We start from the raw sequence: 26,946 nt of genomic DNA, 5'->3' as shown, positions 1-26,946 counted from the left end.
ATTGCTCCTTCCCGAACTCTCCCAGAGCTGGCAGGCAGAATGTCCCAAGGGTGGCTGGCTCTCGGTTAGAAGGGATGGGAACTTGGGACTCACCCTCACTTGGCAATCTGTGCGCCCTGCCCAGCCTGTGCCCTCCCCCAGCCTAGTTGTACCCAACTCCTTATAAGAGGCTGGGTTGCTCCAGGGACAGTAATGCATTTCTTTTTTCACACAAGAACCCATTTTGAGTTGGCCAGCTGATGTCAATTCCATTTTGTGATAGTTTCTGAGCTTTGGAAAATAGCTCTCAGCGTGGTTTGAACCAAACCCAAATCTTTCGGAAGTGCCTCTCTCTGTGTATGTCCACACTGGAAAAGAAAGTGTGTTCTTAACTCAGGATTAGCTAACCTGCGTTAGCTAACTTGGGTTAAAACAGCAGCAAAGTCCTTTAAAGCAACTGGGGTTAGCCCCCCTACGTTCAACCCCAGACTTCATTTCAGGCTTTAATGTGAGCTGCTAGCCTGAGTTGCCGTGTCTTTGCTGTTATTTTCACCCAAGTTATCTAATGCGGGTTACCCACCACAGTTGAGAACACACCTTTTCCCACAGTGTAGACATGGGCTCCTCCCTCTCCGCAGAAGCAACCAGAGAGCTGTGGACAGGGACAACTGGTTCAAATGGGCAGTGGTGGGTGGCGGTTGCCTCCCACCCAAGCGTCACCTCTGGTTGTGGACCTCAGAAACCTTTCCATCAAGATTGACACATCTCTGCCAAACATTTTAGTCAAAATGAAGCTGCATATTTTGATAGAAAATGTTCCCACCCACTTTACTGATTTCCTCTGAAGGATTTTTTGAATCTTTGCTCACTGATGATTCATGATGATCTCAGAAGCCTGTGGGAGAGGAGCCCTCTGGGTCAGCCCCCAACATAAAAAAAGTCTCCTGCCCTATCTAAGTAAGGTCTTCTCTGGCCCCCATCTCCATAATATGTGAGCACCTCACAGTCTGGTAATGAATTTACCCTCACAGCAGCCTTGTGAGAGAGGGAATTAGTGTTCTGTACAGTAATTGTACAGATGGGAAACTGAGGCAGAGAGAGACTAGCACTTGCCCAGGGTCACACAGGGAATCAATCCTAGGTCTTCCAACGCCTGGGCTAGCCCCCAAACCACTAGGCCACACTTCCCTCAGCAGTCAGGGGTGAATGGGAAAACTCCTGCCCCCAATCAACGTGAACCACAACCACAAACAGGCAGGTATGCGCACTGAGCTGGGGGAGCTGCAGTTCCGGCCCAGCAGCTGTGCAGGACGGCGGGGTTCACACGAGGCAGGTTCATAACATGCTGTGAGAGAGAGAAACACGCGGCAGGAACGCCTGTTTCCACACACACATGCGGGGAAACACTGGCCCCAAAGAACGGCCAGAAAAAGGAACGTGAGGTGGAGAAGGGAGAGAGCTGGGGCAGATCTTCAAATGGGGGTGTAATATGAGCCCACCCCCCCAGGATTTATCTGCCCCCTGTAGTAAGTGCAGGCCCTGATAAAGGCCCAGTATGAGGCCTGAGGCCTGAACTGAAGTAATGGACAAGACTTTGCTAACATAAAGCAAAGTTAAGCTGTGAGCCAGAGGCCGGCCCGGTTCACAGAAGCTGGCAAGGAAAAGAGCTGATGCTGCATAAACACATATTCACCTAGCATATTAAAGTATAAACACAGCATTAGAACACACTATACTGAAACATTCCATAGATAGCAGAAGGACAGGACGACCCATTCCAATGACAGGGGCAAAAGGGTAATATGATGGATAGAGTTGTTTTGATCGAACCAACATGTACAAGGTAGAAGGCGGCACCTAAATACGTAGAGAGGTTGTACCTTGCTACGTAGAAAGGTGGCCCCTCAATACATCAGGTGTGATGTGTAACTTGTTTGTATCTGTGTATAAGAATGCATCCCTGGGGCGGTGTCTTTGTCCGGCCGAGGGGGCAGTGGAAAGTCCCGCCACTGACTGAGCCGGGTCCATTGCCAAGAGGCACTTTCTCGTAGTATGCCCTGAGTTAGGCTAAGAAACCTACAGGGAACTGCCATTGTGTCCGAGGTCGCAATAAACCTAGTTGACGTGACTTTGCATCTTACTGGACTCTGTGGTTATTGGGGGTTCTCGTCGGGTCTGCTGTGTCAGCTATCTGCAGAGCTGGGGCAGCACACAGAGGGAACACACGCACGCAGCCGAGTGATATCAACATTGGAGAGAGCAGAGCACCATACCGGTAGCACTCTGACAACACCCCCCACCACTACACACACACCCAGTCAGGATCCCAGCTGGTTGTTCAGGCCTGGAAAAGCCCACTGGGGTGGGTGCACCTGTGACCCCTCAACAATAGAAGGAAGAGGACAGGGAAGGCAGGAGAATGGCCTTGATCCCGGATGCACGCACAGGATATAGCAGCTGCGAGTGCAAACCGGCTGCCCTGCTCATAACTGTCATCAGGTCCCTGCTGCTCCCCCAAAGGGCCTGGCCATTTACAGCCAACGCTGAAAATTCAGTCCCACCTGTGCAAGCCGCAGCCTCTGTCTCCAGCCAGGGACGCTCCAGGGAGCAGTTCCCCTTCGCTGGCTTCACAGCTCTCTTCCCCGCTTTCCCCAAGTGTCCCAGCCCTCGGACTGCGCTACAGCCTCCTGCACCAACATCCACAAGGGGACACGTACGCCTCCGGGATGCTATAAATATTGGGCCACGCGCGAGTGACGACGCCAACGCTCCTGCAGGGCGTGGGCACGAGTGTCTCCCCCGCAGATCGCATGACATCCTGTGATCGCTTTGTGCCCCTGTCACGCTGCTCAGGGGTTTCCAGTCTGCATCGCTCACCGGTTCAAAGGCCACCCAGCCGTCTGGCAGGGGAAGATCTAACCCCAAAAGGAAGCAGCTGGCATCCACGCTGTTCAGAGTCTCCGTAAGGCGAACGCCAACTGCCCTCGTTTTCTATACACGACGGCAGGTTTACTACACACTACAACGCTACTGTTCTTACCACATCTCCTTCCTGACGGCTCCCGGTTTAAATCCCCCTCCACTGAGCACCACAGGCCCCCTGCCCCCCTCACTCCTGATTCCCCACCAATGCTGCTTCCTCCCACCCCCATTGCTGGCCCCTTCCTTCCCATACACCCTCTCCCTTGCTGCCGGCTTCCTGTCCCACCCCGTTGCTGCCTCCCCTCCCTTCCCCACTGCTGCTTTCCCATCTCTCCCACCCACAGCTGACCCCTTCACTTCCTAACCACTCCTCATCCCCTGGCTGCTGACCTCTTCTCCCACCCGTCACTGCATCCTTCCTGCTGCTGATTCACCCTCCTCCAGCCTCAGCCAGAACATGGCGTGGAAGGGACCAGGTGACGTCTACACTGCAGTCAGCAGGTGTGACTGCAGCTTGGGTGGACATGCCAGAGCTAGCCTGGATCTAGCGAGCGCCACTAAAAACTGGCAGCGAAGCAGTGTTGGTGCAGGCTTTGGTGCGAGCTAGGAAGGCAGGTACATACGTGGGGGGGGGGGGGTCACCACCCATGCTGAAAGCCGGGCCACTGCCCCGCTGCTATTTTTAGCAGCACTCACTAAATCAAAGCTGCCTCAGGTCTGCAAACACATGCCCTGGCTGCAGGACGGACAGTCCCTTAAAGAGGGGCTTAGGCATTTGCAGAGTTGAGGACTGGTCTACACACAAACTTGCACCAATGTGTTGTGTTGGCTCCATGGCAAGTCTGGGCGGCGACAATCTTAGTTTCGATGTTCAGAGCAGTGTCCTGTTTTGATCTAGCAAATGAACCGCTTAAAAAAACCCAAACCCTGATTAAGGTAAATCAAAATCGGGCACTTACAGTACATGTGCAATCAGTGGGCCGGCAATAAATTCCCCTCCTCTCCACAAAACTACTATTCAAATCATTCAAGTTAATTTTAGTTGGCAACTGTCACGAGTTAGAAACTTTTAACTTTTTTTTAAAAACCCCAGATCCCAACTTGGCAGTTAAAGGTCGGTTTTGGCTTCAGCTACGAGACGGTCACGTTCAGGGCACCGCTCTGCTTGGCTGCCGCTCTGTAGATTCCCTTTCCAGCCCCCGCACCCTGCTTCCCCAGCCCTGCTAAGGTGCACCCGGATGTTTGCGCTGCTGGAGGGGTCTGCAGGCGGAGGGGGAGGGGCCTTTAATAGTGGGCAGACCAACATCCGCCCATCCCTAGTGCTTCACTAGGGGCAACCCGCTTACATCAGCTCACTGCCCTGGGATGCTGGGAGCCTGGGTTCTGTTATCGACTCCGCCACTGCCTGACTGTGGGCAAGTCACGTCCCTGCTCTGGGACTCAGTTTCCCCCTCTAGCACAGGGAGAGCGATACCGGCTTCCCTTGGTAAAGTGCGTTGAGATCTCCTGATGACAAGCGTGTCACGAAGTCACCGGGCAATGCTCTGGAACTGCTCCCTACAAAGCCAGTCAGGACTCTGGGGGAGCCTCCTCTCTCTGAGCAGACTGTCTCCAGGGCTTCAACCTGCCTGGGTCTGACTTTGGAGCATTCAGCATCCCCCCCTTCCACACTGTGTGCTTCCCGCAGCAAATCCGCCCAGGTGGGGCTCCTGGGGAAGCCAGAGGACCCTGCACCCCAACTCTGCAGTCAGACGTGACTCTCAGCCAGCCAGTAAAACAGAAGGTTTATTAGACAACAGGATCACAGTCTAAACCAGAGCTTGTAGGTACAGAAAACAGGACCCCCCAGTCAGGTCCATCTTGGGGGATGGGGAGCCCAGACCCAGGTTCTCGGCCTCCCCCCCCGTCTCCCCAGCCAGCTCCCAACTGAAACTCCCTCCAGCCCCTCCTCTGGCCTTTGTCTCTTTCCCCGGCCAGGAGGCCACCTGATCTCTTTGTTCTCCAACACCTTCAGTGTTCTGTACAGTACACCTTCAGTTGGCACCTTGCCGGGGAGGGGCCCAGGCCATCAGTTGCCAGGAGACAAGGTGTCACAGTGTCACACTGTGCCTCCAGGGCTCTGCAACAATCACACACCCTTATCCCACCACCTAGATACTTAAGAAATGCATAGGGTAAACTGAGGCACCCACACAGTATTCAAAGAGAACATTCCCACTTTGTCACAAAGTGCTGTAAGAGCTGGGGATTATCACCATGGACTTCCTCCATTTCAGTTGCTCCTGCCTCTAAGTGCAAAAGACCCTACTGGATTTGAGGCCTCTGGAGCATGGGCTATTAGCTTGTCTTGACCTGAATTTGATGGGTTGGCTGTTATGGCGCGCCACTGATCGCATCCGACCAGAAGATTCATAGGTTCTTGTCCAATTCAGAGTACAGGGTTCAAGAACTTGGAGAGTTCTATATTGGGAGAGGCCTCTCGAGGTGCTTGGCAAAAACACTTACCCTGAGGACAATACCAAATTGATAAAACCTTTATTGAGATTAACAAAAGAATAATAAACGCAATGAAACTTATAACTGCAAAACAGTAAAAGAATTCCAAAACTCCTGCTGGTAACATTCCTATTATACGTACCTTAACCTAACATATTCACACCCTTCCTTGAGGACCTGGTAATAGGACGTGAAGGACCAGGCTCACTCCTGGCATGCCCGGTAACACAATGGCTTCCCCAGTAGTTAGGAACGGTGAGTAGTTATACTGTACTGCACAAGCTGAGCCGATAGCGTGAATGATAGGTAGATAAAAAGAGAGTCTATAGAATATAGGAGAACAAAAGAAAGAGCGACAGAAAAAAGCCTCCAGACTTTTTCCAAACAAGGTATTTTATCAAGTATCAGAGGGGGAGCCGTGTTAGTCTGGATCTATAAAAGCAGCAAAGAGTCCTGTGGCACCTTATAGACTAACAGACGTACTGGAGCAGGAGCTTTCGTGGGTGAATACCCACTTCGTTGGATGTATGACGAAGACAGACATGCCTTTTTACTTTATACACGATGAAGTGGGTATTCACCCACGAAAGCTCCTGCTCCAATACATCTGTTAGTCTACAAGGTGCCACAGGACTCTTTGCTGCTTTTACAGATCCAGACTAACACGGCTCCCCTCTGATACTTGACACTATGTAATTCAGGCCCAACCTGCTATGCCCAAATCTTATTTCTGTACCCATAGAAATTAACTCCTATAGGTTAGTGGATTATGACACTTACTCTCTATATTAATAAGGACTATCTCACTCCAGAACTGCCAGCCTAGGCTCTCTTGGTGACCTCCAAGTCGGGGGGTATCCTGCGGTAACCACCGATTGTAGACACCGGATAAACCTGTTCAGTGATGTGTATAGAGTTCCTCCCTGTGGTTCCCCAAAGTTCAGGGATCATTCTTATCTGTGCCAAAGCTTACCTGTTTTTATGCTGACATATTTTTAACTGATTATACTTTTTGCTATATAGCAGATCTTACCGGATCTTACAGGCCAGTAGGCTTTTTGCATTTCAGCAAAACTTATTCTATGTATAATTATGAGGAAACACATATCATATGCCTCATCACATCCTAAATTCAAAGGAATGAATACTGATAAAATATAAGAATGAAATGGATTAATTCAGAAAGAGAAATATGTTATTTGATCCATCTGGCTGGATTAGTAGGATATAATAGCTTGCAAAATAATCCTACAGGCTACACTTGGAATTTTGGGGAGAGTCTAGAAGTCACTTAGCCCAAGTCCCGCTAAGCATGCTGGGAAAACTGAAAGGCAGTTGACATATTTCAGGCTGCCCAAGATGGTTGAGTTTTCGAGTTAAGACGACTGGGCTAAAAGAGCCTGGAAAACTCTGCCAAGTCCAGTGACTGGGCGTGGGCTGAGAGTACAAGTCACAAAGGACTCACAGGAGTGGTGCGGGGCTTTGCCTTGTGGTGGTTTGCGGTGTCTGTCCCTCTTTATAGACTCATGGGACTGGAAGGGACCTCGAGAGGTCGTCTAGTCCAGTCCCCGGCACTCCTGGCAAGACCAAGCACCATCTAGACCAGTGGTTCTGAACCTTTACTGCAGCCTGCACCCTTTGGTTCTCAAAATATGTTCTCGCCCCCCCTTATCAAACATTTACCTTCTAAAAAAATCTGGCTTGTCTCACACCCCCAGAAAGGGCATCTCGCTCTCCAGGTTAAGAACCACTGATCTAGATCATCCCTGACAGGTGTTTGTCCAACCTGCTCTTAAAAACCTCCAATGACGGAGATTCCACAACCTCCCTAGGCAATTTTCTTAGGTTCCTTTTATTTCCTTCCCAAATTCCAGTTCTAATGAGCATCAGGCCCGTTCATGGGGCTTCAGCTCATCCCTTAGGTGGCTCTGGTCCTCGCCTACTCATCTCAAGCCATCTCATCTAAAGCTAACTAGGAGAGTGGGGGCAGACTGTCTGTCCTACACCTGAAAGTCTCCTCCAATCCAGCTTTCCCCAGCTCTTCCTACCCAAGGAGACAGCCACAAACTGCAGACCACCAGTGGAGTATAAAGGCTTGTCTATATAGCCGACTGGCTAAGCAGCAGTTCTGCAGAAAAGGACCTGGGGATTACAGTGGATGAAAAGCTGGATATGAATCAACAGTGTGCCCTTGTTGCTAAGAAGGCTAACGGCGCATTGGGCTGTATTAGTAGGAGCATTGCCAGCAGATTGAGGGAAGTGATTATTCCCTTTATTCAGCACTGGTGAGGCCACATCCGGAGTATTGTGTCCAGTTTTGGGCCCCCCACTACAGAAATGATGTGGACAAATTGGAGACAGTCCAGCGGAGGGCAACAAAAATGATTAGGGGGCTGGGGCACATGATGTATGAGGAGAGGCTGAGGGAACTGGGCTTATTTAGTCTGCAGAAGCGAAGAGTGAGGGGGGATTTGATCGCAGCTTTCAACTACCTGAAGGGGGGTTCCAAAGAGGATGGAGCTCGGCTGCTCTCAGAGGTGGCAGATGACAGAACAAGGAGCAATGGTGTCAAGTTGCAGTGGGGGAGGTCTAGGTTGGATATTAGGAAACACTATTTCACTAGGAGGGTGGTGAAGCACTGGAATGGGTTCCCTAGGGAGGTGGTGGAATCTCCTTCCTTAGAGGTTTTTAAGGTCAGGCTTGACAAAGCCCTGGCTGGGATGATATAGTTTGTGTTGGTCCTGCTCTGAGCAGGGGGTTGGACTAGATACCTCCGGAGTCCCTTCCAATCCTGATCTTCTGTGATTCTATGAAAGTGATCCCGGTATAAGCCAAGGTGGGAATTTAAACCAATAGTTATATCAGTTCAGCCTCCCATGGGGAGACGCTTATTCCAATACAAGAGTGGCCTTTTCCCAGTTTATTTAATATTGCTTTGGAAGGGGTTAAAGCTAAACCCAAAAAAGCAACACTTAGTGCAGAATAGGAATCTCCACACAGGAAATTATACCCAGTAGAAGTTTCCCATGCAGCTCAGCCCAAGAAAGCACACCTTGGTCTCCACGCCTCCTCCGCTGCTTACCCAACTCTCTTCCTGGGTTCCACTGGAGAACATGACTCACGCACGCTTTGAGCTAGACAAGCAGGGACTATGATACCTCTTTAAGTCTTCACAGGTTAAAAAAAAAACAGCTTAACTGACAATTTCCTCACCTACTCTCAGTGAAAACATCCTGTTTTGTTCATTTATACCTTAGATCAGGGGTCTCAAACACGCGGCCCGCGGGGTTATTTTCTGCGGCCCGCGAGCTCCTCGTGGCCCCCCTCCCGCAGCGTTTACCTAGAGCGGCTCCGGCCCGACGCGCACCGGGGACAGAGCAGCGCAGGGCAGGCTCCCTGCCTGCCTGCCCTGCTCCCGCGCCGCTCCGGGAAGCGGTTCCCTGTCCCCGGCCAATGGGAGCTGCTGGGGGCAGTGCCTGAAGCAACAGCAACACACAGACCCTTGTGCCTCTCCTCCCCCAGGTTCCCGCCGCTTCCCGGAGCAGCACGGGGACAGGGCAGGCCAGGGCAGGGCAGTCAGGGAGCCTGCCCTGCCCCCGGTTCGTGCCAGGCCAGAGCCCACCCCCCAAACCCCTCCTGCAGCCGAACCCCCTGCCCTGAGCCCCATGCCACACCCCGCATCCCGACCCCCTGCCCTGAATCCCCTGCCACCCCCTTCCTGCACCCTGACCCCCCTGCCGTACCCCACACCCCTCCTGCACCCCGACCTCCTTCACAGCACCCCTAGCCCAACCCAGAGGCACACGCGGGCTACTCAGAAGTTTCAGTTATGTAGGAAAGGGACATGGCCAGGTATTGCTTGTGAGTAGACGTGTGTGTATGTGTGTGTCTGTCTGTGTCTGTGCGTGTATGGGTGCACAAGACGAAGAAGAAAAAACACTGGAAAAGCTGAAGGAGCAGGCAGCCAGAAAGCCAGACACAGATGCGCTGGCAGTGGGACCTTGAGAAGAAACCTTGAGAGGGCGCTTTTGGGCACAGTGCTGACTGAAAGAGGCTGGGAACTGTGAGTAAGGAAACTGTCTCCCATGGTTTGACCCTTCTCATGTTTGGGGTTACAGGAATTTATACTTTCTTTGTAAATAAGCCAGACTTATTATCAAAGGTACTAGACCCTGCTGTCAGTTTCTCCTTGTAACTGGAGCAAGCTGCAAGATGCCACATTTTTGGCGAGTCGCTCAGGTCAAAAGGGATAAGAGGGTTTGATGAGCATCTGACCATGTAGCTGTAGCTTGCTGGAGGCAGACCAGCTTCTTAAGGCTTGCAATGGGGAAGGGGGTGCATGTGTGCGAGGTCTCACATCTGACACCAGGGCCCCGGTTCTCCTGGTGCCCCTAACCCTACGTGCACACAAACTCCTGGACAACCTCGGTAGTGAAGGAGCCCTGCTCCCCCTGATTCTGGGAGAGCTGGATGGCCTGGCATCTGGGCAAACTGCTTACCCTGGGGGATTAAACCCAGGGCCGTCTGGGGCTGAGAGAACGGTTCAGTTTCAGCCTCCGCAAGTATTTTCCACGGTCATATTTAAGGCACAGCAAACACCCCAGCAACTCCCCCCACTCCCATAGGTGTCACAATCACAGGCACAGAAAACTGTCAGATTCCTCCTACACCGGCTCTCTGGCATTTGCAGAGCCCCATCTGTAGGAAACCAGAGGTTTGCACATTTTTTGCAAGCTCTGGCTCCCCCAGCAGGCGTGGGCTGGATGCAGGGAGCAGTGGGTGGGATTCAAGGCCTGTGCTATACAGCGGCAGGTGTGTGGGCGGGGTGTGTGCGGCAAAGGGGGGTGTCAGAACAGATGATCACAGTGGTCCCTCCTGGCTTTACAATCCACAAAGCTAGAGACCCCATTTAAATGGTCAGAACCAGGCTTCAGTTACCTGGCTCCCCTCCGCTCTCGGGGTTTCCAGGGACATCAGGATAAATCTCCAGCCACAGTTTCATCCCAGCAGGATCCATTCTTTTCTCTAGTCTCGGCAGGACACGTGGGCATGCGTTGGGCTCCTCGCTTTCCTGCTATAACCGGCGGGGAGAGTCAGTCCCGGTCGGCTGGAGAGATTCCTGCTCCTGACGTTCTCCAGCTCTTGGCTGATCTGCAGTGCAAGAGGGAACAGCTGGAATTCATAAAGGGCAGATTCCATGGACCATCACTGTGGATGGGTCACAGTGTCATCGCTGCTATAGACCTGGTTCACGGGGCATGGGAAGTTCCCATTGGTCGATCACTAGACCTGACTTTCCCCACTCTTTAAAAGGTTCTGAGGCCACACACTGGGTTGAAACTGCTCCCCAAGACACGGCGGCCTCAGATGCACTGGCAGGGGAAACCGAGGCAGGAGCAGAGCAGAGCTCTGACTAGGCTCCCCAGACGCAGGTTCTCCCTTTGTATAGTATCCCAGCACCTTCCCCAAGCACAGCCCTTCTCCCCACCAGGCCTGCCCTACCCTCCTCGTATTCCCTCCCCTTATGCTCTCAAACACAGGCATTTCTCCCCCCTGCACACACACTTTCTGGTGGGAGGGGGAAGCCAGGCTGTGGGGGGGGAGCTTTGGGGCAAGGAGGATTGTTTTGGGGAGACCTGGTGCTCAAAAAGGGGTGCAGCAGGGAAGGACACCACCCCCAAAGCACCAGGCTCGCCTGGCACTCCTGCCTCAGTTTCCCCATCAGTGCTGCCTCAGTGTGCAATGGAGCCTTTAAGCGCTGATGCCTCAGCATAGTGGGACTAAGCTCCCCACTTCGGACCCTTGCCTTGTGCACAGCCCTAGTCTCTTCAACACAGGAGCCCTCTCCACACACACACACACACACACACCCCGCCATGCATTCCCAGCCTCTCCCCCTCATCCTTCACTGCCTTCAACAATGCTACTGAGTCCTCCCATCTCATGCCCACTCTCCTCCCAGCTATCAAATTCTTCTACACAGCTTGTCATAGGTTTGTTCCCCACTTTGAACTTTAGCATCCAAAAGATGGGGACCTGCATGGATCCTTCTAAACTTAAATCCTAGTTTAGATCTGGTACTGCTGCCACCAACCAAAAAATATAGTGTTTTGGTACACTTTCTGTTCCCCCAAAACTTTCCCTGGGGAACGCAGATCCAACTCCTTGCATCTGAACACAAGGAGAAATTAACCATTCCCCCCTCCTTTCCCCTCCCTGGGTTGCCTTGAGAGGCTCCACACTCATACAGACTCCTTGAATCTAAAACAAAGAGGGATTCACCTTCCCCCCTCCTCTCTTCCCCCCACCTATCCCTGGTGAGTCAGACTAATCCCCTGGGGCCTCAAACAAGGGAAAAATCAAACAGGTTCTTAAAAAGAAAAGCTTTTAATTAAAGAAAGAAAAAGTAAAAAGTATCTCTGTAAAATCAGGATGGAAATGCTTACAGGGTATATAGCTTATAAAAACTAGAGGGACTCTAGCTTAAGTACAGGTACAGCAAAGAGGTAAAATATTGTTCCAGCAAAAACACATCTGCAAATACAGAAATCAATCAAAAGACCAATCCACCTTTCTAATACTCACTATATTGAATAGAAGAATATTTCAGGAAGCTTGAAAAGCCTGGATATACATCTGGCCCCTCTTAGATCCCAAGAGAGAACACCCCCCAAAACAAAGAACCCAAACAAAGGCTTCCCTCCACTGAGGTTTGAAAGTATCTTGTCCTCTGACTGGCCCTCTGGTCAGGTGTTCGCCAGGTTCACTGAGCTTGTTAACCCTTTACAGGTAAAAGAGACCTTAACCCTTAACTATCTGTTTATGACACAGCTGCAATTCCCAGTATCGGAAAGGAAACGTGTGGCCAGATTCTAAAAGCAGAACTTTCTGTGGGCAGTAACAACCCAGCCACGTTTCTCTTTTGTTCCTTGACAATGTGCTGACACACGGAACAAAACAAAATACACTGGAAAGGGGCCAGATGTGCAGTGACTTGTCTTAACTCCTTACTGGCTTTCTCAAAAGCTACTTTCAAAATGCACAAACACCCCGCTCCCCCCCCCCCGAGACAGCCCTTCCCTTAGGGCGAGGAGCGCTCCCCCCGAAAACAAAACCCAGAGATGACAGCTGCACCTCTGACTTCCCTCAGTGCAGAGCCCACTGGCCCAAAGACCCACTCCAGTAGAACGGCTTGAAATATTTTTGATCACTGTGTTTTCCTGCCAAAAAATGATCCAAATTTAAGGTGGGGAGAGGGGAGGGTTATGGGAGGAAAGTGTCATTTTTACAAAAATTTCCAGCAGGAAATTTCCAAGTGTAAATTTTAGTTTTGGATTAAAAAAATCCCCACCACTTTTTTTTTTATTTTTAAAACAAGATTCCCCAGAGCATCCACATGAGGATTCAGTGGGTCCCCACCACCTCCTGGGCTCTCCTAGGGGGAGCCCCTTCCCAACTCGATGCTCTCCCATCCCCCACACTAGCCTTTCCCGGGACCCCTGCAGCTCACCTCGCTGCAGAGGGACCCCAGCCTCAGTGCTGAGAGCGCCCCGTGATCTCCCCACCCCACCGCCCAGGGGGGCTGGAACGATGTGTCCAGCGCGGTGCTCAGAGCCATTGAACCCAACTGTAAACCCTGCCTGTGATGGGAGCCGCTTCAAGCCAGGGGCAGCACCCGTAGTTCCAGAACCAATGCGCCCACCCGCTCTCCAGTCTGGATCACTACTGGGTCCCTAGCAGCATCTCAGCCAAATCACTGTCCCCCCCCCAAAACACACACACCAGCCCCACCCCTGCCCACCTCCCTGCAGGCGCCAGGTGCAGCAGAAGGAAGGACGGAGTCCCCACTGCCTCCCAGGGAGCTCTGCTTGTCTGCTGGAGCCCCTGCTACAGCCCCAGCTGGGTCCTGGCCCCAGCTGCCTCCCCCAAGCCTGAGCAGCCCAGGTTATGGCCCAGTGACACCCCCCCCCAACCTGGGCTCCCTCCCCCAGCACCAGCCCTCTCACCTGGGACCCGGCTCTCACAACGCGGCTGGACGAGGAGACGCTCTTGTGCCTGGGGAGCCAGTCTCAGCCCTCCCTTGTGACCACAAAGGGAAAGCATGGTGGGCTCCATCAACCAGGGGCTGAGTTCAGCGGGGCGGGGAAACACTTGCAAATTAGCTCTGCTCCTCCAGTTCCCCCAAAGTCTGTGTAAACCCCTGGGGAGTGAGCGCGGTTGGGCCAGGCTGCTGGGAATTGCTAAAGTCCCCCCATAACTTTCAGTCAAGCGGCAGCAGCTCCTGCTTTTAGCTCGGGCCTCGGGAAGGCCCCTTGGTGTGACTGGTCACCACACTACGCCTCTCAAATGCCTCTTCATTTCAGTCCCAAAGTCCCCTCCATTCCCCAGAGATTAGGTATCCCCAGCCCGTACTTCCCTGGCTGGTAGCCCTGCGATTCCTGACACAGATGCTCAAACTTGAGCAACCAGTCCTGCAGCACCACAGGCTCCCTGCATGGGCATGTGTGTGCCCCTCACGACAGACCTGAGTGGCCCCCTCTAGGCTCTAAAGTTCGACATTGTCTTGCTGAGTGCAGAGTTCTGTACAAATAATAATAATTCTATATTTGTAAGACTGTGCTACAGCACATGTATGAGGGGAACTGAAAAATCCTGTTCTCTCTTTTACATATTTGTAATAAAAGTAATATAAAGTGAGCAGTGTACACTTTGTATCCTAGTGTTGCAACTGAAATCAATGTCTGAAAGTGTTGAAAACATCCAAAAATATTTAAATAAACGGCATTTATTGTTTAGCAGTGTGATTAAAACTGCGATTGATCGTGAATATTTTTTAATCGTGTGATTAATCGTGAATATTTTTAATCGTGCGATTAATTGCAATTTTTTTATCATTTGGCAGCCCTCGTTTTAAGTATTTATTCTATCATCATCTATTTAGATTTTTACAGTTGTGTGAAATTATAGGCAGGGGGTGTTGGTCAGGCAATGATTAATGATAGTGGATGTTGAGAGTCCAGAAAGTTAAAACTTTATTACCATTAAAACACAAATGGTCAACATCACATGTCAAAATACAGAGAGAAGGTGGGTGAAGTAATATATTTTTTTGGAAAGAGACACGCTTTCCAGCTTACACAGAGCTGCTCTTCTTGAAAGTGTGTCTCTTTCACCAACAGAAGCTGGCCCAATAAAAGATATTACCTCCCCCACCTTGTCTCTCTAATATCCTGGGACCAACATGGCTACAAACAAACACTGCAAACAAAATATACCAAGTAGATACCTTAAATCAAACTCTAAGAAGTTCTCAAGCAACATTTTTCTTATTTTGTCTATCTGCACATTTCGATCATCGATGGAATTTTTTCCCAGTTTCTGCATGTACAGTGAAATCGACATTTACCAACATAAATCTACTCCTTCCAAGTCTATTCAGACTGCAAACTCTTTATGGCAGAAACTGTCTCGTTCAGTGTGCCAGGCACTGTACAAGCAGGGCCGGCTCCAGACCCCAGCGCACCAAGCAGGCGCGTGGGGCGGCCCTTTCCCGGGGGGGCGGCATTTGGCTCCGGCGGACCTCCCGCAGTCATGCCTGCGGGAGGTCCACCGGAGCCCGGGACAAGCGGACCTGCCACAGGCATGACTGCGGCGGGTCCCCTCTTGTTCCGCTGGTCCCGCGGCTGCGGGAGCTCAACCGGAGCCGCGGGAAGAGGGGACCCGCCGCTGACACTTCTGCCCCAGCCGCGGGACCGGGGAAGGGCGGCGCAGCGCGGCACCCTGCTTGGGGCGCTCTAATTCATAGAGCCGCCCCTGTGTACAAGCACCGCGGAGGAATCTACTAGGACACAAGTAACATTGTAAGACGAGGGTTAACACACCCGCTTAGTTTCCTTCACAGTTCGGCACAAGTTAAAGGAATTTAACCCAAACTGGCATAATATTCCCTTTGCAATTTGTGCAGACAGCAATGCATATTCTGACTGATTTTCAACAAATCATATGGTAGCAAATCATGTGGCAGCAAATTACATGGCCCAGCTCCTAGCGGGTTAGGAATAAGAGAACAATTAGTGTCCACATGATGAGCAGAAACATTCTGTCACCCTCAGGTGGTGTGGGTCATGGGTTCAAGAAACTGTGTGACTTCCTTGTCACGTGGACACATTCATGTGGTAGTGACTAGTTTGGCAGGAAACTACATCATCAATGCCAACCCCTAATGAGATGCCATAATCAATACCTCACTCTTCTATAGCTCTTTCCAACATAAATTCCCTGCCCAGAAAAACCCAGCCTCCTTTGATTCTTTCAGATTCTTATTTTGTTGATATGCAATCGTTCTGTCAAGTGGAGTTCTCACCCCATATCTGCCCAGCCATTCATTCTACCCACTAACCTACAAATCAACCCTCCCCTCCCAGCCCCCAGATCAGTCCGGTTCCCTAGACCCTAACATTTGCCCTGCCCCCAAATCAGTGCTGCCCCCTCATCTGCCCCGCCCTCCAAGATCTGCCCTGCCCCCCAAGATCAGTGCTGCCTCTCCCGCATATGCCCTGGCCCCACAGCCCCCAGATTAGTGCTGCCCCTCACATATGCCCTGCCCCACCCATCCTAACCTCTGCTTCTCCTACACCACCTGGAGTTCTTCACACACACCCAGCTGCTGGGGGGGCTACAGCAGAGTCCCCACCCCTGGACCCAGGCTGGGTGTTGCAGAAGGGAACAAGGGAGACACAGAGGAACCCTTGTTTGTCTTTCTCACCGAAGGGGAAGCGGGGGAGCAGAGCTGCCCTGAGTTGAGGGGACTGTCTCTGCTCCCCGCTCCCCTCCTGTAAGAAGGCTCTGAGCTTTGCCAGACCAGCTCCAGCATCCTCTGAAATCCCGCCACTCGTGGAGGAAAAAAAAATTGTGTGACACTGTAAAAATGCCACGTCTCTCCCCTGTGCTGATGCACCGTTCGCTCCAACCCCCATCCCATCCCCGTCTCTGTCTCGTCACCTCAAGCTCACAGCTGGTGTCATCTGGGTTCGATATGGGTATTTCTGTTCAGCCACAAAAGAAGTCCCCCCCCCATCTCCCCCGTTTAGCACTAAATATATAATGGTCCCTTCCCTTTGCAGCTGGCCAGCACACCTGCAACATGTTTCCTGTTGCTCGAGAATCAGCGAAGAGCCTATTTTTTAACCTTGCTTAGACTTTGGAAGACCATTTTAACTGGGACCCCTAACCAGTTCCAGTGGGGCCTGGAGAAGTGATTGGCTTAAACTGCAGCAAGGGAGATTCAGGTTAGACATTAACTAAGCCCTGGTCTCAGGGCCGGCTCTGGCTTTTTTGCCGCCCAAACAAAAAAAAATGGGGGGGGGGGCAGAGCGGCAAAGCAGGAGGGGAAAAATAAAACAAAACCTGCAGCGTGGCCGGACCAGCAAAGAAAACAAAACAAAAAAACTTGTGGCGCGGCCGGAGCGGCAAAGCAGGGGTAGGGGGGAACCTGCAGCGTGGCCGGAGTGGCAAAGCAGGGAAAGAAAACAAAAACAAAACAAAAAACCTGGGGCATGGCCGGAGCAGCAAATCAGGGGGGAAAAAACAACAACAAAAAACCCTGCCGGGCAGCCGGAGCCAGGGTGCAGGGGGACTCCCTGTGCTGCAGACGTGCAGCTAGGGTGACCAGATGTCCCGATTTTATAGGGACAGTCCCGATTTTTGGGTCTTTTTCTTATATAGGCTCCTATTACCCCCACCCCCTGTCCCGATTTTTCACATTTGCTGTCTGGTCACCCTACGTGCAGCAGAGTGCGAGCCCGGTCTAGCGGGGAGGAAGGGGAGGAAGTGGGGGAGAGAGAGAACAGGAGGGTGGCCAGGGCTTCAGCAGGGCGCTTGTCCCGCAGTCCCGACCACTGCGCCGCCTGCCGGGAGGGCTCCGCTCAGTGATGAGCTGCCAAATTTTTAACAACGGGTTCCCTCCTCCCTCTAAAATTTTAACAACGGGTTCCCTCCTTCCCCCCCCCTCCGGGGGGGGGTCGTGCCCCATCCAACCCCTCATGTTACTTGACACACACACTCCGAGACCCCTGACCCATCCCCCCTTTCCCTGTCCCCTGACTGCCCCTTGCTGCCCCACCCAACCCCTCCTCTCATTCTCAATGGCCCCCCAGAACCCCTACCCCATACAACTACCCCTTCTCTCTGTCCCTGAGTGCCCCCACCACCTCATCCAACCCTGCTCTTTCCTGACTGCTCCCCGGGACCCTTGTCCCCATTCAATCCCCCTGTTCCCTGCCCTCTGACTGCCCTGACCCCTATCCACCCCCCCACAACCCACCCCCTCCCTGCCCCCTTACCACACTGCCTGGGGACCGGGTCCACTCTGCCAGGACCACGACCGGCGCCGCTCGGCCCGACTCCCCGAGCCCGGCCGGACCAGAGCAGGCACTGCTCGGCGGCAGCCGCTCAGCCCGACTCCCCGGGCCAGCACCGGGGCCCAGCCGTGGGGCCCGACTCCCCGGGCCGGCACCGAGGCCCAGCCGCTCAGCCCGACTCCCCGGGCCGGCACCGGGGCCGAGCCGCTCGGCCCGACTCCCCGGGCCGGCACCGGGGCCGAGCCGCTCGGCCCGACTCCCCGGGCTGGCGCTGGGCTGGAGGGAGCCGCGGTCTGGGACCGGGAGCTGCTGAGCCAGCCGCACCTCCCCTCCCCCTCCGCGCCCCAGCTTACCTGCCTCCATGCTGCTTGTTCAGGCTTCCCGCGAACATCTGATTCGCAGGAAGCAGGGGAGGGGGAGGAGAAGGGGGCGGAGCTTTTGTTAAATTTAGCAGCCCTTAACAACCGGTTCTAAAATGGCTGCTAAATTTAACAACGGGTTCGCGCGAACCCGTGCGAACCAGCTGCAGCTCACCCCTGGCTCTGCTCCAGTCGGCGGAGAGGGAAGAACAGGGGTTGTCCTGCTCAGTTTGCTGCAGGGCGCTCCCCTCCTCCGTACTGCTGCCCCCTACAGGGCGTCCGGAGCAGCAAACCAAAAAAAAATCAAAAACAAAAACCCGGCCGTGCTGCCCTGAGTTTGGGCGGAATGCCGCCCCATAGAATATGCCACCCCAAGCACCAGCTTGCTCAGCTGGTGCCTGGAGCCGGCCCTGCCTGGTCTACATGAGAAAGGGTACGTCTACACTAGAAACACTGCAGCTGCGCAGCGGCTGTAGTGTAGACACTATAGCAATGGAAGTGGTTCTTCCGTTGCTGTTGATAATCCACCTCTCCGAGAGGTGGTAGCTTAGTCAAGGGAAGTATTCTTCTATTGACCACGGCCTGTCTACACCGGAAGTAAGGTTGTCTTAACTATGCATCTCTGGGGTGTGAATTTTTCACACCTCTGAGCAACATAGCTACAACATCGACCTAACTCTCTAGGGTAGACCAACCCAAAGTTGCATCTAATTGAAGTCAGTTTCTAAACTGATTTGGTTAACGCACACCCTCAATCCCACCCCACATGGACACTCTTATTTTGAATTTATGGCCAGTTCATTCCGGTTTAGCTTAAACCTATTCCCAGATGAGCTGAGCTAAAGTGAAATAAGCCAATCTCAAACTCTAATAAGAGCAAACATGTTTCAATCTGGTTAAGATGCAGTAATTTTTAATCTGATTTCAGTTCAACTTTCTCATGTAGATAAGCCCCACGGCATCTTTATTATTATGTAAATTGCAAAAGCAACTAGGAGCCGTAGTCATGAACCAGAACCCTCTTGCTGGACAAACACAGAACAAGGATGATCCATGCTTCTAATCTAAGTATGAGACAAGAGACAATGGGTGGATCCAGGCAGAAGGACAGGGGAGTACAAGGGAACAGTGAGAAAATGTGTGTTATCAGCTGCTGAGCATATAGTCATCAGTAGCCCATATGTTGACTTTGTTTTTCCCGGTGGGTGCTCTACCCCAAGACCCTCCACCCCACTCATAGACTTTAAGGTCAGAAGGGACCATTATGATCATCTAGTCTGACCTCCTGCACAATGCAGGCCACAGAATCTCACCCACCCACAGGGCCGGCTCTAGGATTTCTGCCGCCCCAGGCAGAAAACAAGAGCGCCGCCCCCCCCACCCCCAGCGGCACGGAGTGCAGCCCGAGCCCCAAGGGGCGCGGCCCGCGGCCCCCAGCCCCCGCCCCCCGAGCGGCGCAGCACCGCCGTAGCCCCCCCAGCACCGCGGCCCGAGCCCCCCCCAGCGCCGCGGAGCGCCGCCCTAACCCCCGCCACCCTCCCGAGCAATGCGGCCCTAGCCCCCCCCCCCCCCAGCGGCCCTAGCCCCCGTCCCCCCAGTGGCGCGGCCCGAGCCCCGAGCCCCGGCCCGCGGCCCGAGCCCCCACCCCCCGAGCAGCGCGGCCCGGCCCGAGCCCCCGTCCCCCCGAGCGGCGCGGAGCGCCGCCCTAGCCCCCGCCCCCCTCCCGAGCGGCGCGGCGCGGCGCGGCCCGGCCCGAGCCCCCGAGCGGCCTTAGCCCCCCTCCCGAGCGGCCCGAGACCCCGTCCCCCCTCTCCCCCCCCCGAGCGGCCCTAACCCCCGTCCCCCCCAGCAGCGCGGCCCGCCCCCCCCCGAGCCCCCGGCCCCCTCCCGCGCGGCGCTGCGCTTCCCGTCCCGTCCCCCCCCCCCCCCTCCCGAGCGGTGCGGCCCGACGCGGCCCGAGCCCCCGCCCCTCCCCGAGCGGCGCGGGCCCGACCCGACCCGACCCGGCCCGTGCCCCCGCCCCGCTCCCGAGTGGCGCGGGCCCGACCCAACCCGGCCCGAGCCCCCGCCCCCCTCCCTAGCGGCGCGGCCCGACCCAGCCCGAGCCCCCGCCCCCCTCCCTAGCGGCCCGGCCTGGCCCGAGCCCCTGTCCCCCTCCCGAGTGGCCCGGCCTGGCCCTAGCCCCGCGCCCCCCCGGCGGCGCCGCCCGCCGCCCGAGCCCCCGCCCCCCGAACGGCGCGGCCCGCCCGTCGCCCCCTCCCAAGGCGCCGCCCCAAGCACGTGCTTGGTAGGCTGGTGCCTGGAGCCAGCCCTGCCCACCCACTCCTGTAACAAACCCCTAACCTATGGGCTTGGCTACACTTACAAATTTGCAGCGCTGCAGCAGGGTGTGAAAACACACCCTCTGCAGCGCTGCAAATTGCGGCGCTACAAAGCGCCAGTGTAGTCAAAGCCCCAGCGCTGGGAGCCGCGCTCCCAGCGCTGTCCGTTATTCCCCACAGGGATGTGGAGTACGGACAGCGCTGGGAGAGTTTTCTCCCAGCGCTGGTGCTTTGACTACACTTAGCGCTTCAAAGCGCTGCCGCGGCAGCGCTTTGAAGTGTAAGTGTAGCCAAAGCCTAAGTCTGAGTTACTGAAGTCCTCAAATCGTGGTTTGAAGACCTCAAGCTGCAGAGAATCCTCCAGCAAGTGACCTGTGCCCCATGCTGCAGAGGAAGGTGAAAAACCTCCAGGGCCTCTGCCAATCTGCCCCAGGGCCGCCCAGAGGCGGGGGCAAGAGGGGCAATTTGCCCCAGGCCCCGCGTCCCGCAGGGGCCCCCACGAGTGTTTTCCGGGGCCCCTGGAGCGGGGTCCTTCACTCACTCCAGGGGGCCCGGAAAACTTTTCCTCTCCCGTCTTCGCTGGCGGGAGGGGGGTCGTTCAGCTCCGGGGCAGCCGGCGCAGGAGAGGGGGCGCCCGAGGGCCCCGGCAGGGAACCGAGCGCGGCTACTGCAACCGCGGGGCCAGGAGCCGGGCCGCCGCCATGTTCGAGACCCGCCGGAGGTGCCGACACAGCGCGGCCGCGGGGCGGGGCCACCAAGAGAGCACCAGGAGGTCGGGGCCGGTGTGTCCTTGAGGGGGCTGCGGAGCGTGGCGGGAGGCGGCAGGGAGCCCGGGGGGGAGGGCAGCGCGCGCGGCCGCGGGAGGCGGCAGGGAGCCCCGGGGGGGAAGGAGCAGCGCGCGCGGCCGCGGGAGGCGGCAGGGAGCCCGCGGGGGGGGAGGAAGGGGCAGCGCGGGAGCCCCGGGAGTTTTGTCCTGGCCCCGGGACACTGATCAGGGAGGACGTGTCTCCGTTACCTGAGGTACAGGGCGGGCGGGGAGCCGGGCAGCCCGGGGTCTGCTCCCAGCACGGACCCGCTGGTTGCGGGGCCAGTCTCGCTCTTGTGCCCGACGTGAGACCAGGGCCGCCCAGGCGGGGGGGGGGCAAGAGGGGCGGAAGGGCTCCCCGCCGCCGAATTACTGCTGAAGCGGGGCCCCCTGCCGCCGAAGACCCCGGGCCCCCGGAATTCTCTGGGTGGCCCTGATCTGCCCTGGAGGAAAATTCCTTCCCAACCCCAAATATGGCGATCGGTCAAACCCTGAGCATGTGGGCAAGACTCACCGGCCGGCACCCAGGAAAGAATTATCTGTAGTAACTCAGATCCCATCCCATCTAACATCCCATCACAGACCACTCCTCCTGTTTAAATGATACAATTAAAGGGAGAGGGGCTGGGGTTGGTCTGGCTGGCCAGGCGCGGCAGGCGCTGGGGCTAGGGCACGGCGGGAGTCGGAGTCCAGGGGCCAAACAGTGGGATTGGGGTCCGGCCGTACACCGGGGCCGGGGTCCAGCTTGTGGGGCAGGATCTGGCCACCGGGGCTGGGGATTAACATTAACATTTTACATCTCTACTTCCTGCCCCGCTCCACCACCTGCCCCAAGACCCCGCCTGCCCGCTGCTCATTGCCTCTGCCCTCGTCCAAGAGCCGCTGAACAGCTGATCGGTGACACCTGAACAGCTGTCGCGGCTGGGTGCTGAGCACCCCTGGATTTGGTGCCTATGTGGACCCCCTTGTGCTAGGAGCTGGGCAAACGCAGAGGAAAGATGATCCATGCTTCTAATCGAAGTATGAGACATGAGACAACGGGTGAGTGGGGGCCCACGAGGCAACAGTGAGACAATGTTAGTCAGCTCTGTAGCATGTATTATTCCTCTCTGTAACATGCTTATAGCAAGCAACAAAGAGTCCTGTGGCACCTTATAGACTAACAGACGTATTGGAGCATGAGCTTTCGTGGGTGAATCGCCACTTCGTCAGACACATGTATTCACCCACGGAAGCTCATGCTCCAATACGTCTGTTAGTCTTTAAGGTGCCACAGGACTCTTTGTTGCTTTTACAGATCCAGACTAACACGGCTCCCCCTCTGATACTTATAGCATTTACTCATCATTTATTAACCATCTATAGATAGAACCATAAGAAGTGGGACTGCTTATGTTCCCCCTTTAACCTGACAATGACACTGGGGATAAAGTGGCAGGTTCAAATTCTCCCCCACTCAACACACACCTGGTGGTGTCACAACCCACCAAGAGACGGGCTCTACCTTCTACCCTCTCAGCCAGCAGTGCCACTCACACGGACTCTCTTCTCTATTGGCCATGAGACCAGCGCAGAGCATGTCTCTCACCTACTCATGGAGAGAGACCGGAATGACCGATCCATCTCCTACAGACCAGAGACCCCCTCCCCATCAATTAGACACAATTCCAGCGACAAGCTCAGGATCAAACTCAACCAGTCCCTGGAACGAAGCATCTCGCTCCGGCACTGCCACATCCCTGCTCTGGGAAAGCTACACAGCTCCGGGCATCTGGAAGCAGGAGGTTCTAATGGCAACTGGTTTGTAAATTTAACTACAGCAGCTGCTCCTGCTACAACCCCCAGCCCCCCAGGGATGACGCAGAAGGGAGCTCACTCACAGGTTATCTTCTGCTGGGACCAGAGCCGGTCTCTGAGCTGAGCCTGGTAAGGAAGAAGAAACATCCTCTAAAGAATCATAGGACTGAGAACTGTAGGGGTGGGTGAGTCAGTTTAATTAGCAATGGGATGTCTGAGACACACTCTGTGGGCGCCAACTTTGCCCTTTTTCCCCGTGGGTGCTCGAAGACCCCTCCCCCCAGCTGTTTGGCAGCAGCCAGGCAGGAAGCAGTGGGAGGTAGGCGGAGGAATGGGGACCTGGTGTGCTGGGGAAGGGGGCGAGGCGGGGTGGGGAAGGGGGGAGCTTGGCTGCTGGTGGGTGCTCCGGGGCTGGAGCACCCACGGAGTCGGCACCTATTTGGCTGGGACTTTTCTAAAGAGAACAGAACAGAGACAAATAGAAGAGAGACTCTAAGTAGCCAGGACATGGTTACTCATTTGACAATAGCAGGCGTGTTGGCTGTTAACAATAATCAATGAAACAGTGTCTGGCCCCACAGATTAGGCTGCCTGATCGAATTACCTACCAGTGCAGTCCAGTCTAATCTCACCTCCCACCCCAGCTGTGCTGGTGCCCCTCAGTCTCCCTGCTATCCCAGCCCTGGGCTCTCCCTCTGTCAGTGCCCTTCAACCCGACTGACGCATAACCCCCAAACCCTGTTATCCCAGCCCTGGGCTCTCCCTCTGTCAGTGCCCTTCAACCCTGACTGACCCATAGCGCCCCTGCTATCCCAGCCCTGAGCTCTCCCTCTGTCATGGCTGTTCAACCTGACCTATGGCCCCCACCCCCTGCTATCTGAGCCCAAGGCTCCCCCCTGCAGCTCTGCCAGTGCCCCTCAGTCCTGACCCACAGCCCTGCTGTTAGCCCAGCCCTGGGCTCATCCTCCGCCGCCAAACTCAGTCAATGCCCATCAGTCCCAAACCCATAGACCTTCCCCCACCCGCCGCTATCCCAGCCTTGGACTCCCCCTGCCCCACAGCTCTGCCGGTGGCCTTCAATCCTAACCCACTGCCCCCTGCTCTCCCCTGAAAGGAGGGTGGTGACTTCATGCACACGCCCAGCTCTGCCTCAGTAGCTCGGTTCCTCCTGATGGTACCATTCCCCAACTTGTAGCAAGCGTCAGAACCAGCAGCCAGGACTGTATGGAGCTAGTGGGGACCCCTGCCCCAGACCCCATCCAGAGCAGTGGATCTCAAACTCAGTTGATCGCACCCCCTTGTCTGTGTCTGTAGCAGTTTATGCCTCTTCCCCCCTCCTCCCGCCACACAAGTACATAACGATCTACCAGTAAAAAATTCAACACACAACTCTCACTAAATACTCAACCCAGCAAGGCACTGATTCAAACCGAGCCAGCGATCCATTGTAATAAGAGCAAGAGAAAACCTGCGAGTGGGGTCCACCATGCCTACAGTTAAATGGGTGCATGGCTGCATCACAGCAAAGGGATTAATGTCCAGATGGCCGGGACTTGGTATAATGCTCTGCAAACGGAACAGCAAACCCTCCAAATGTTCATAGAATCACATGATTCTGTGAAAACGCACCGCGCCCTCTGGAGCGCCACCAGAGGAGCTGACATGGCTGGAGGAATCAGCTTTGCTAAGTATCAGAGGGGGAGCCGTGTTAGTCTGGATCTGTAAAAGAAGCAAAGAATCCTGTGGCACCTTATAGACTAACAGACGTTTTGCAGCATGAGCTGCAGAGCAAGTCTTGCATCCGACAAAGTGGGTATTCACCCACGAAAGCTCATGCTGCAAAACATCTGTTAATCTATAAGGTGCCACAGGATTCTTTGCTGCTTTGCTAGCTATTCCCTACTGTGGGTAACGTGCACAGTAAGGGGGTTCCCCCCCCCAAGCTTCTCACACCTTCTCCCCCAATACGTTCGGCGCCCCTGCCCCAGTTTGAGAACCTCTGGGCTAGAGAACCCGGCTGGATGGCTTCCCATGGCCCCTTTTCCCAGGGTTTCAATTTGGGAAAAGTTTAACCCTTTTTGCTGCCTGCATCCCTGGGAGGGGAGGGAAATGAGGTTCCCATACCTAGCCTATTACCGGGACACAGGGGAGTGAAATGGGATGGAGGTGGGGAGAAACATGACAACACCACATAAGCAGAAGAATACAGGAGGGGTTCTTATAACAATCCACTCCCTCGCTTCTCCCGCGCACACACACCTGATCTCCAACCCCAGATAGCCAGGTCACCATCCACACCCACATTAAATCAATTCTCACCTGCATCTCTGGGCCACCCCCTGATGTGCAAGCAGGGGCAAAGCGCCTGCTCCCCCATGGCTGCTGCAGCTTTTCCCTTCGTTACTGACGGGCGCAGCACTGGGGTGTTTGTCTGCAGCCAGCAGTTCCCTGCCATTGGCAGCCCAGTTCAGAAGGAAAGGTTCCAGGAGCTCGCTGGCCGGCTCGGTTTGAAGGGACGACTTGCTTTCCTGCAGCCCCTTATCTTTGGGCACTGGGGGCCTCACAACCCTTGCATCCTGTTTGGGATGTTGCAAAACTTCCACCTCTGATCCTCCCTCGCCTGCGTGTTGCATTTTCAAACAAACCCCTTGGAGCTTTCTCCCACCCATGGGAGGAGCTCAGCGCTTAGCCTGGCACCGCCTCTGCTCGTGGCGTGCAAGGCGTGACCTCGCATGGCCGGTGCGTGCAAGCTCACGCTTTGCAGAGGACACCACCGTTAGCTGCTTCAGCACCCAGCCCCTCTTCTTTTAATAAATAAGCTCTGGAAGAGCTCCCTGTAAAAATCTGCAAAACTAGTTCATTATCCACCTTCAAATCTCTCCTTGACACGCATTTTGCCGTAGCACCCGTGGCAAACTTGACAATGATCAGGCAGCTGGTGTGCTGCGACCACTGCCAATCCTGCAGACTGCTGTTGTGTAATTGTTTCCTCGTGCTCCCCCGTCGGTCTGTTTGCATCCATCTGTTGTCTCTTAGATTGTCAGCTCTCTGGGGCAGGGACCTTAGAGCCTGTCTAGCCATATGTTTATATTTTCCTTTAAATTGGAATATATACAAGATACTGAAGTAGAGATCAGAAAAATCCAGGGGGGGGGGAAGGATTGCAAATCAAGGGGTCAGAGTTAAGGGGGTTGTGACACAATGTGCATTTCTCTGGATTTTATAACAGCAACATCTGCATTATGCGGGCAAGCAAGGATTGGCAGGGTCCTTAACTATTCACCACCTTGCTTTCAAGGACTGCGGTAGATAACAATTCTACGAGTGCTTAACTGGTTTTGAATGAAGTTTAAGACCAAAAAAAAAATAATTTGACATGAGTGTTTCTGGGCAGTTTGGCACCAAATTCTCCACTTCTAGCCTCATGGAAGGCAATGACCTGCAGGACGAATGGTGACTGTTGGCCAAGAAATAAGAATGGTGTGGGAAAGAGTGTACCCAGAACGCCTGGCATGGGGGAGAAGGGGTCCCGCTATAGGAGAGAAGGGGGAATGAAGGGCGTACATGGCTTCTGGCTTGGGGGGTTGGGTGTCATGCAGAGCACCTGGCATGGGGAGGAGAATTGGGGATTATGTTGGCGAATAGAGGAAAGGAGGTGGGGACAGCACCTGGCATTACTGTAGTGCTGTAACACCAGGCTTATAATACCACGCCCAAGGGCTAGTCATGATAGGGCTCCATTGTGCTGGGTGCTGTACAAACAAACCTCAGTAGAAGACAGCCCCAAAGAGCTCACAGTTCAAGCAGCCTCGGCAAACAACTCACCCGTGCCAAGCAAATGCTTCTGTGTTTGCAGGATCCGGGTCCAACAGGGCCATGTTCATCACTGTGTTTTCAAGGCAACACTT

The 26,946-nt window shown here is 54.6% G+C and overlaps 1 protein-coding gene across 1 annotated transcript in view; it reads right to left on the bottom strand.

The window, feature by feature from the left end:
- Positions 1–25,574, bottom strand: part of LOC123346569 (C-type lectin domain family 2 member D-like) — a 33,665-nt gene extending 8,091 nt beyond the window's left edge. Inside the window, exons 1-3 of the mRNA XM_044984045.1 lie at positions 25,358–25,574; positions 23,122–23,164; positions 10,336–10,548 (exon numbers count right to left, since the gene is read on the bottom strand). Of these exons, the coding sequence (XP_044839980.1) occupies positions 10,336–10,414 (79 nt within the window). The 5' untranslated portion in view covers positions 10,415–10,548; positions 23,122–23,164; positions 25,358–25,574. The remainder of the gene's footprint in view (positions 1–10,335; positions 10,549–23,121; positions 23,165–25,357) is intronic.
- Between the last annotated feature and the right edge of the window lie 1,372 nt (positions 25,575–26,946).

Source organism: Mauremys mutica, chromosome 12 (genome assembly GCF_020497125.1).
Source record: "Mauremys mutica isolate MM-2020 ecotype Southern chromosome 12, ASM2049712v1, whole genome shotgun sequence".
NCBI lineage: Eukaryota > Metazoa > Chordata > Testudines > Geoemydidae > Mauremys > Mauremys mutica.
Note: the sequence above shows the minus strand (reverse complement) of the source record. Positions and strands in the feature narration are given on the sequence as shown.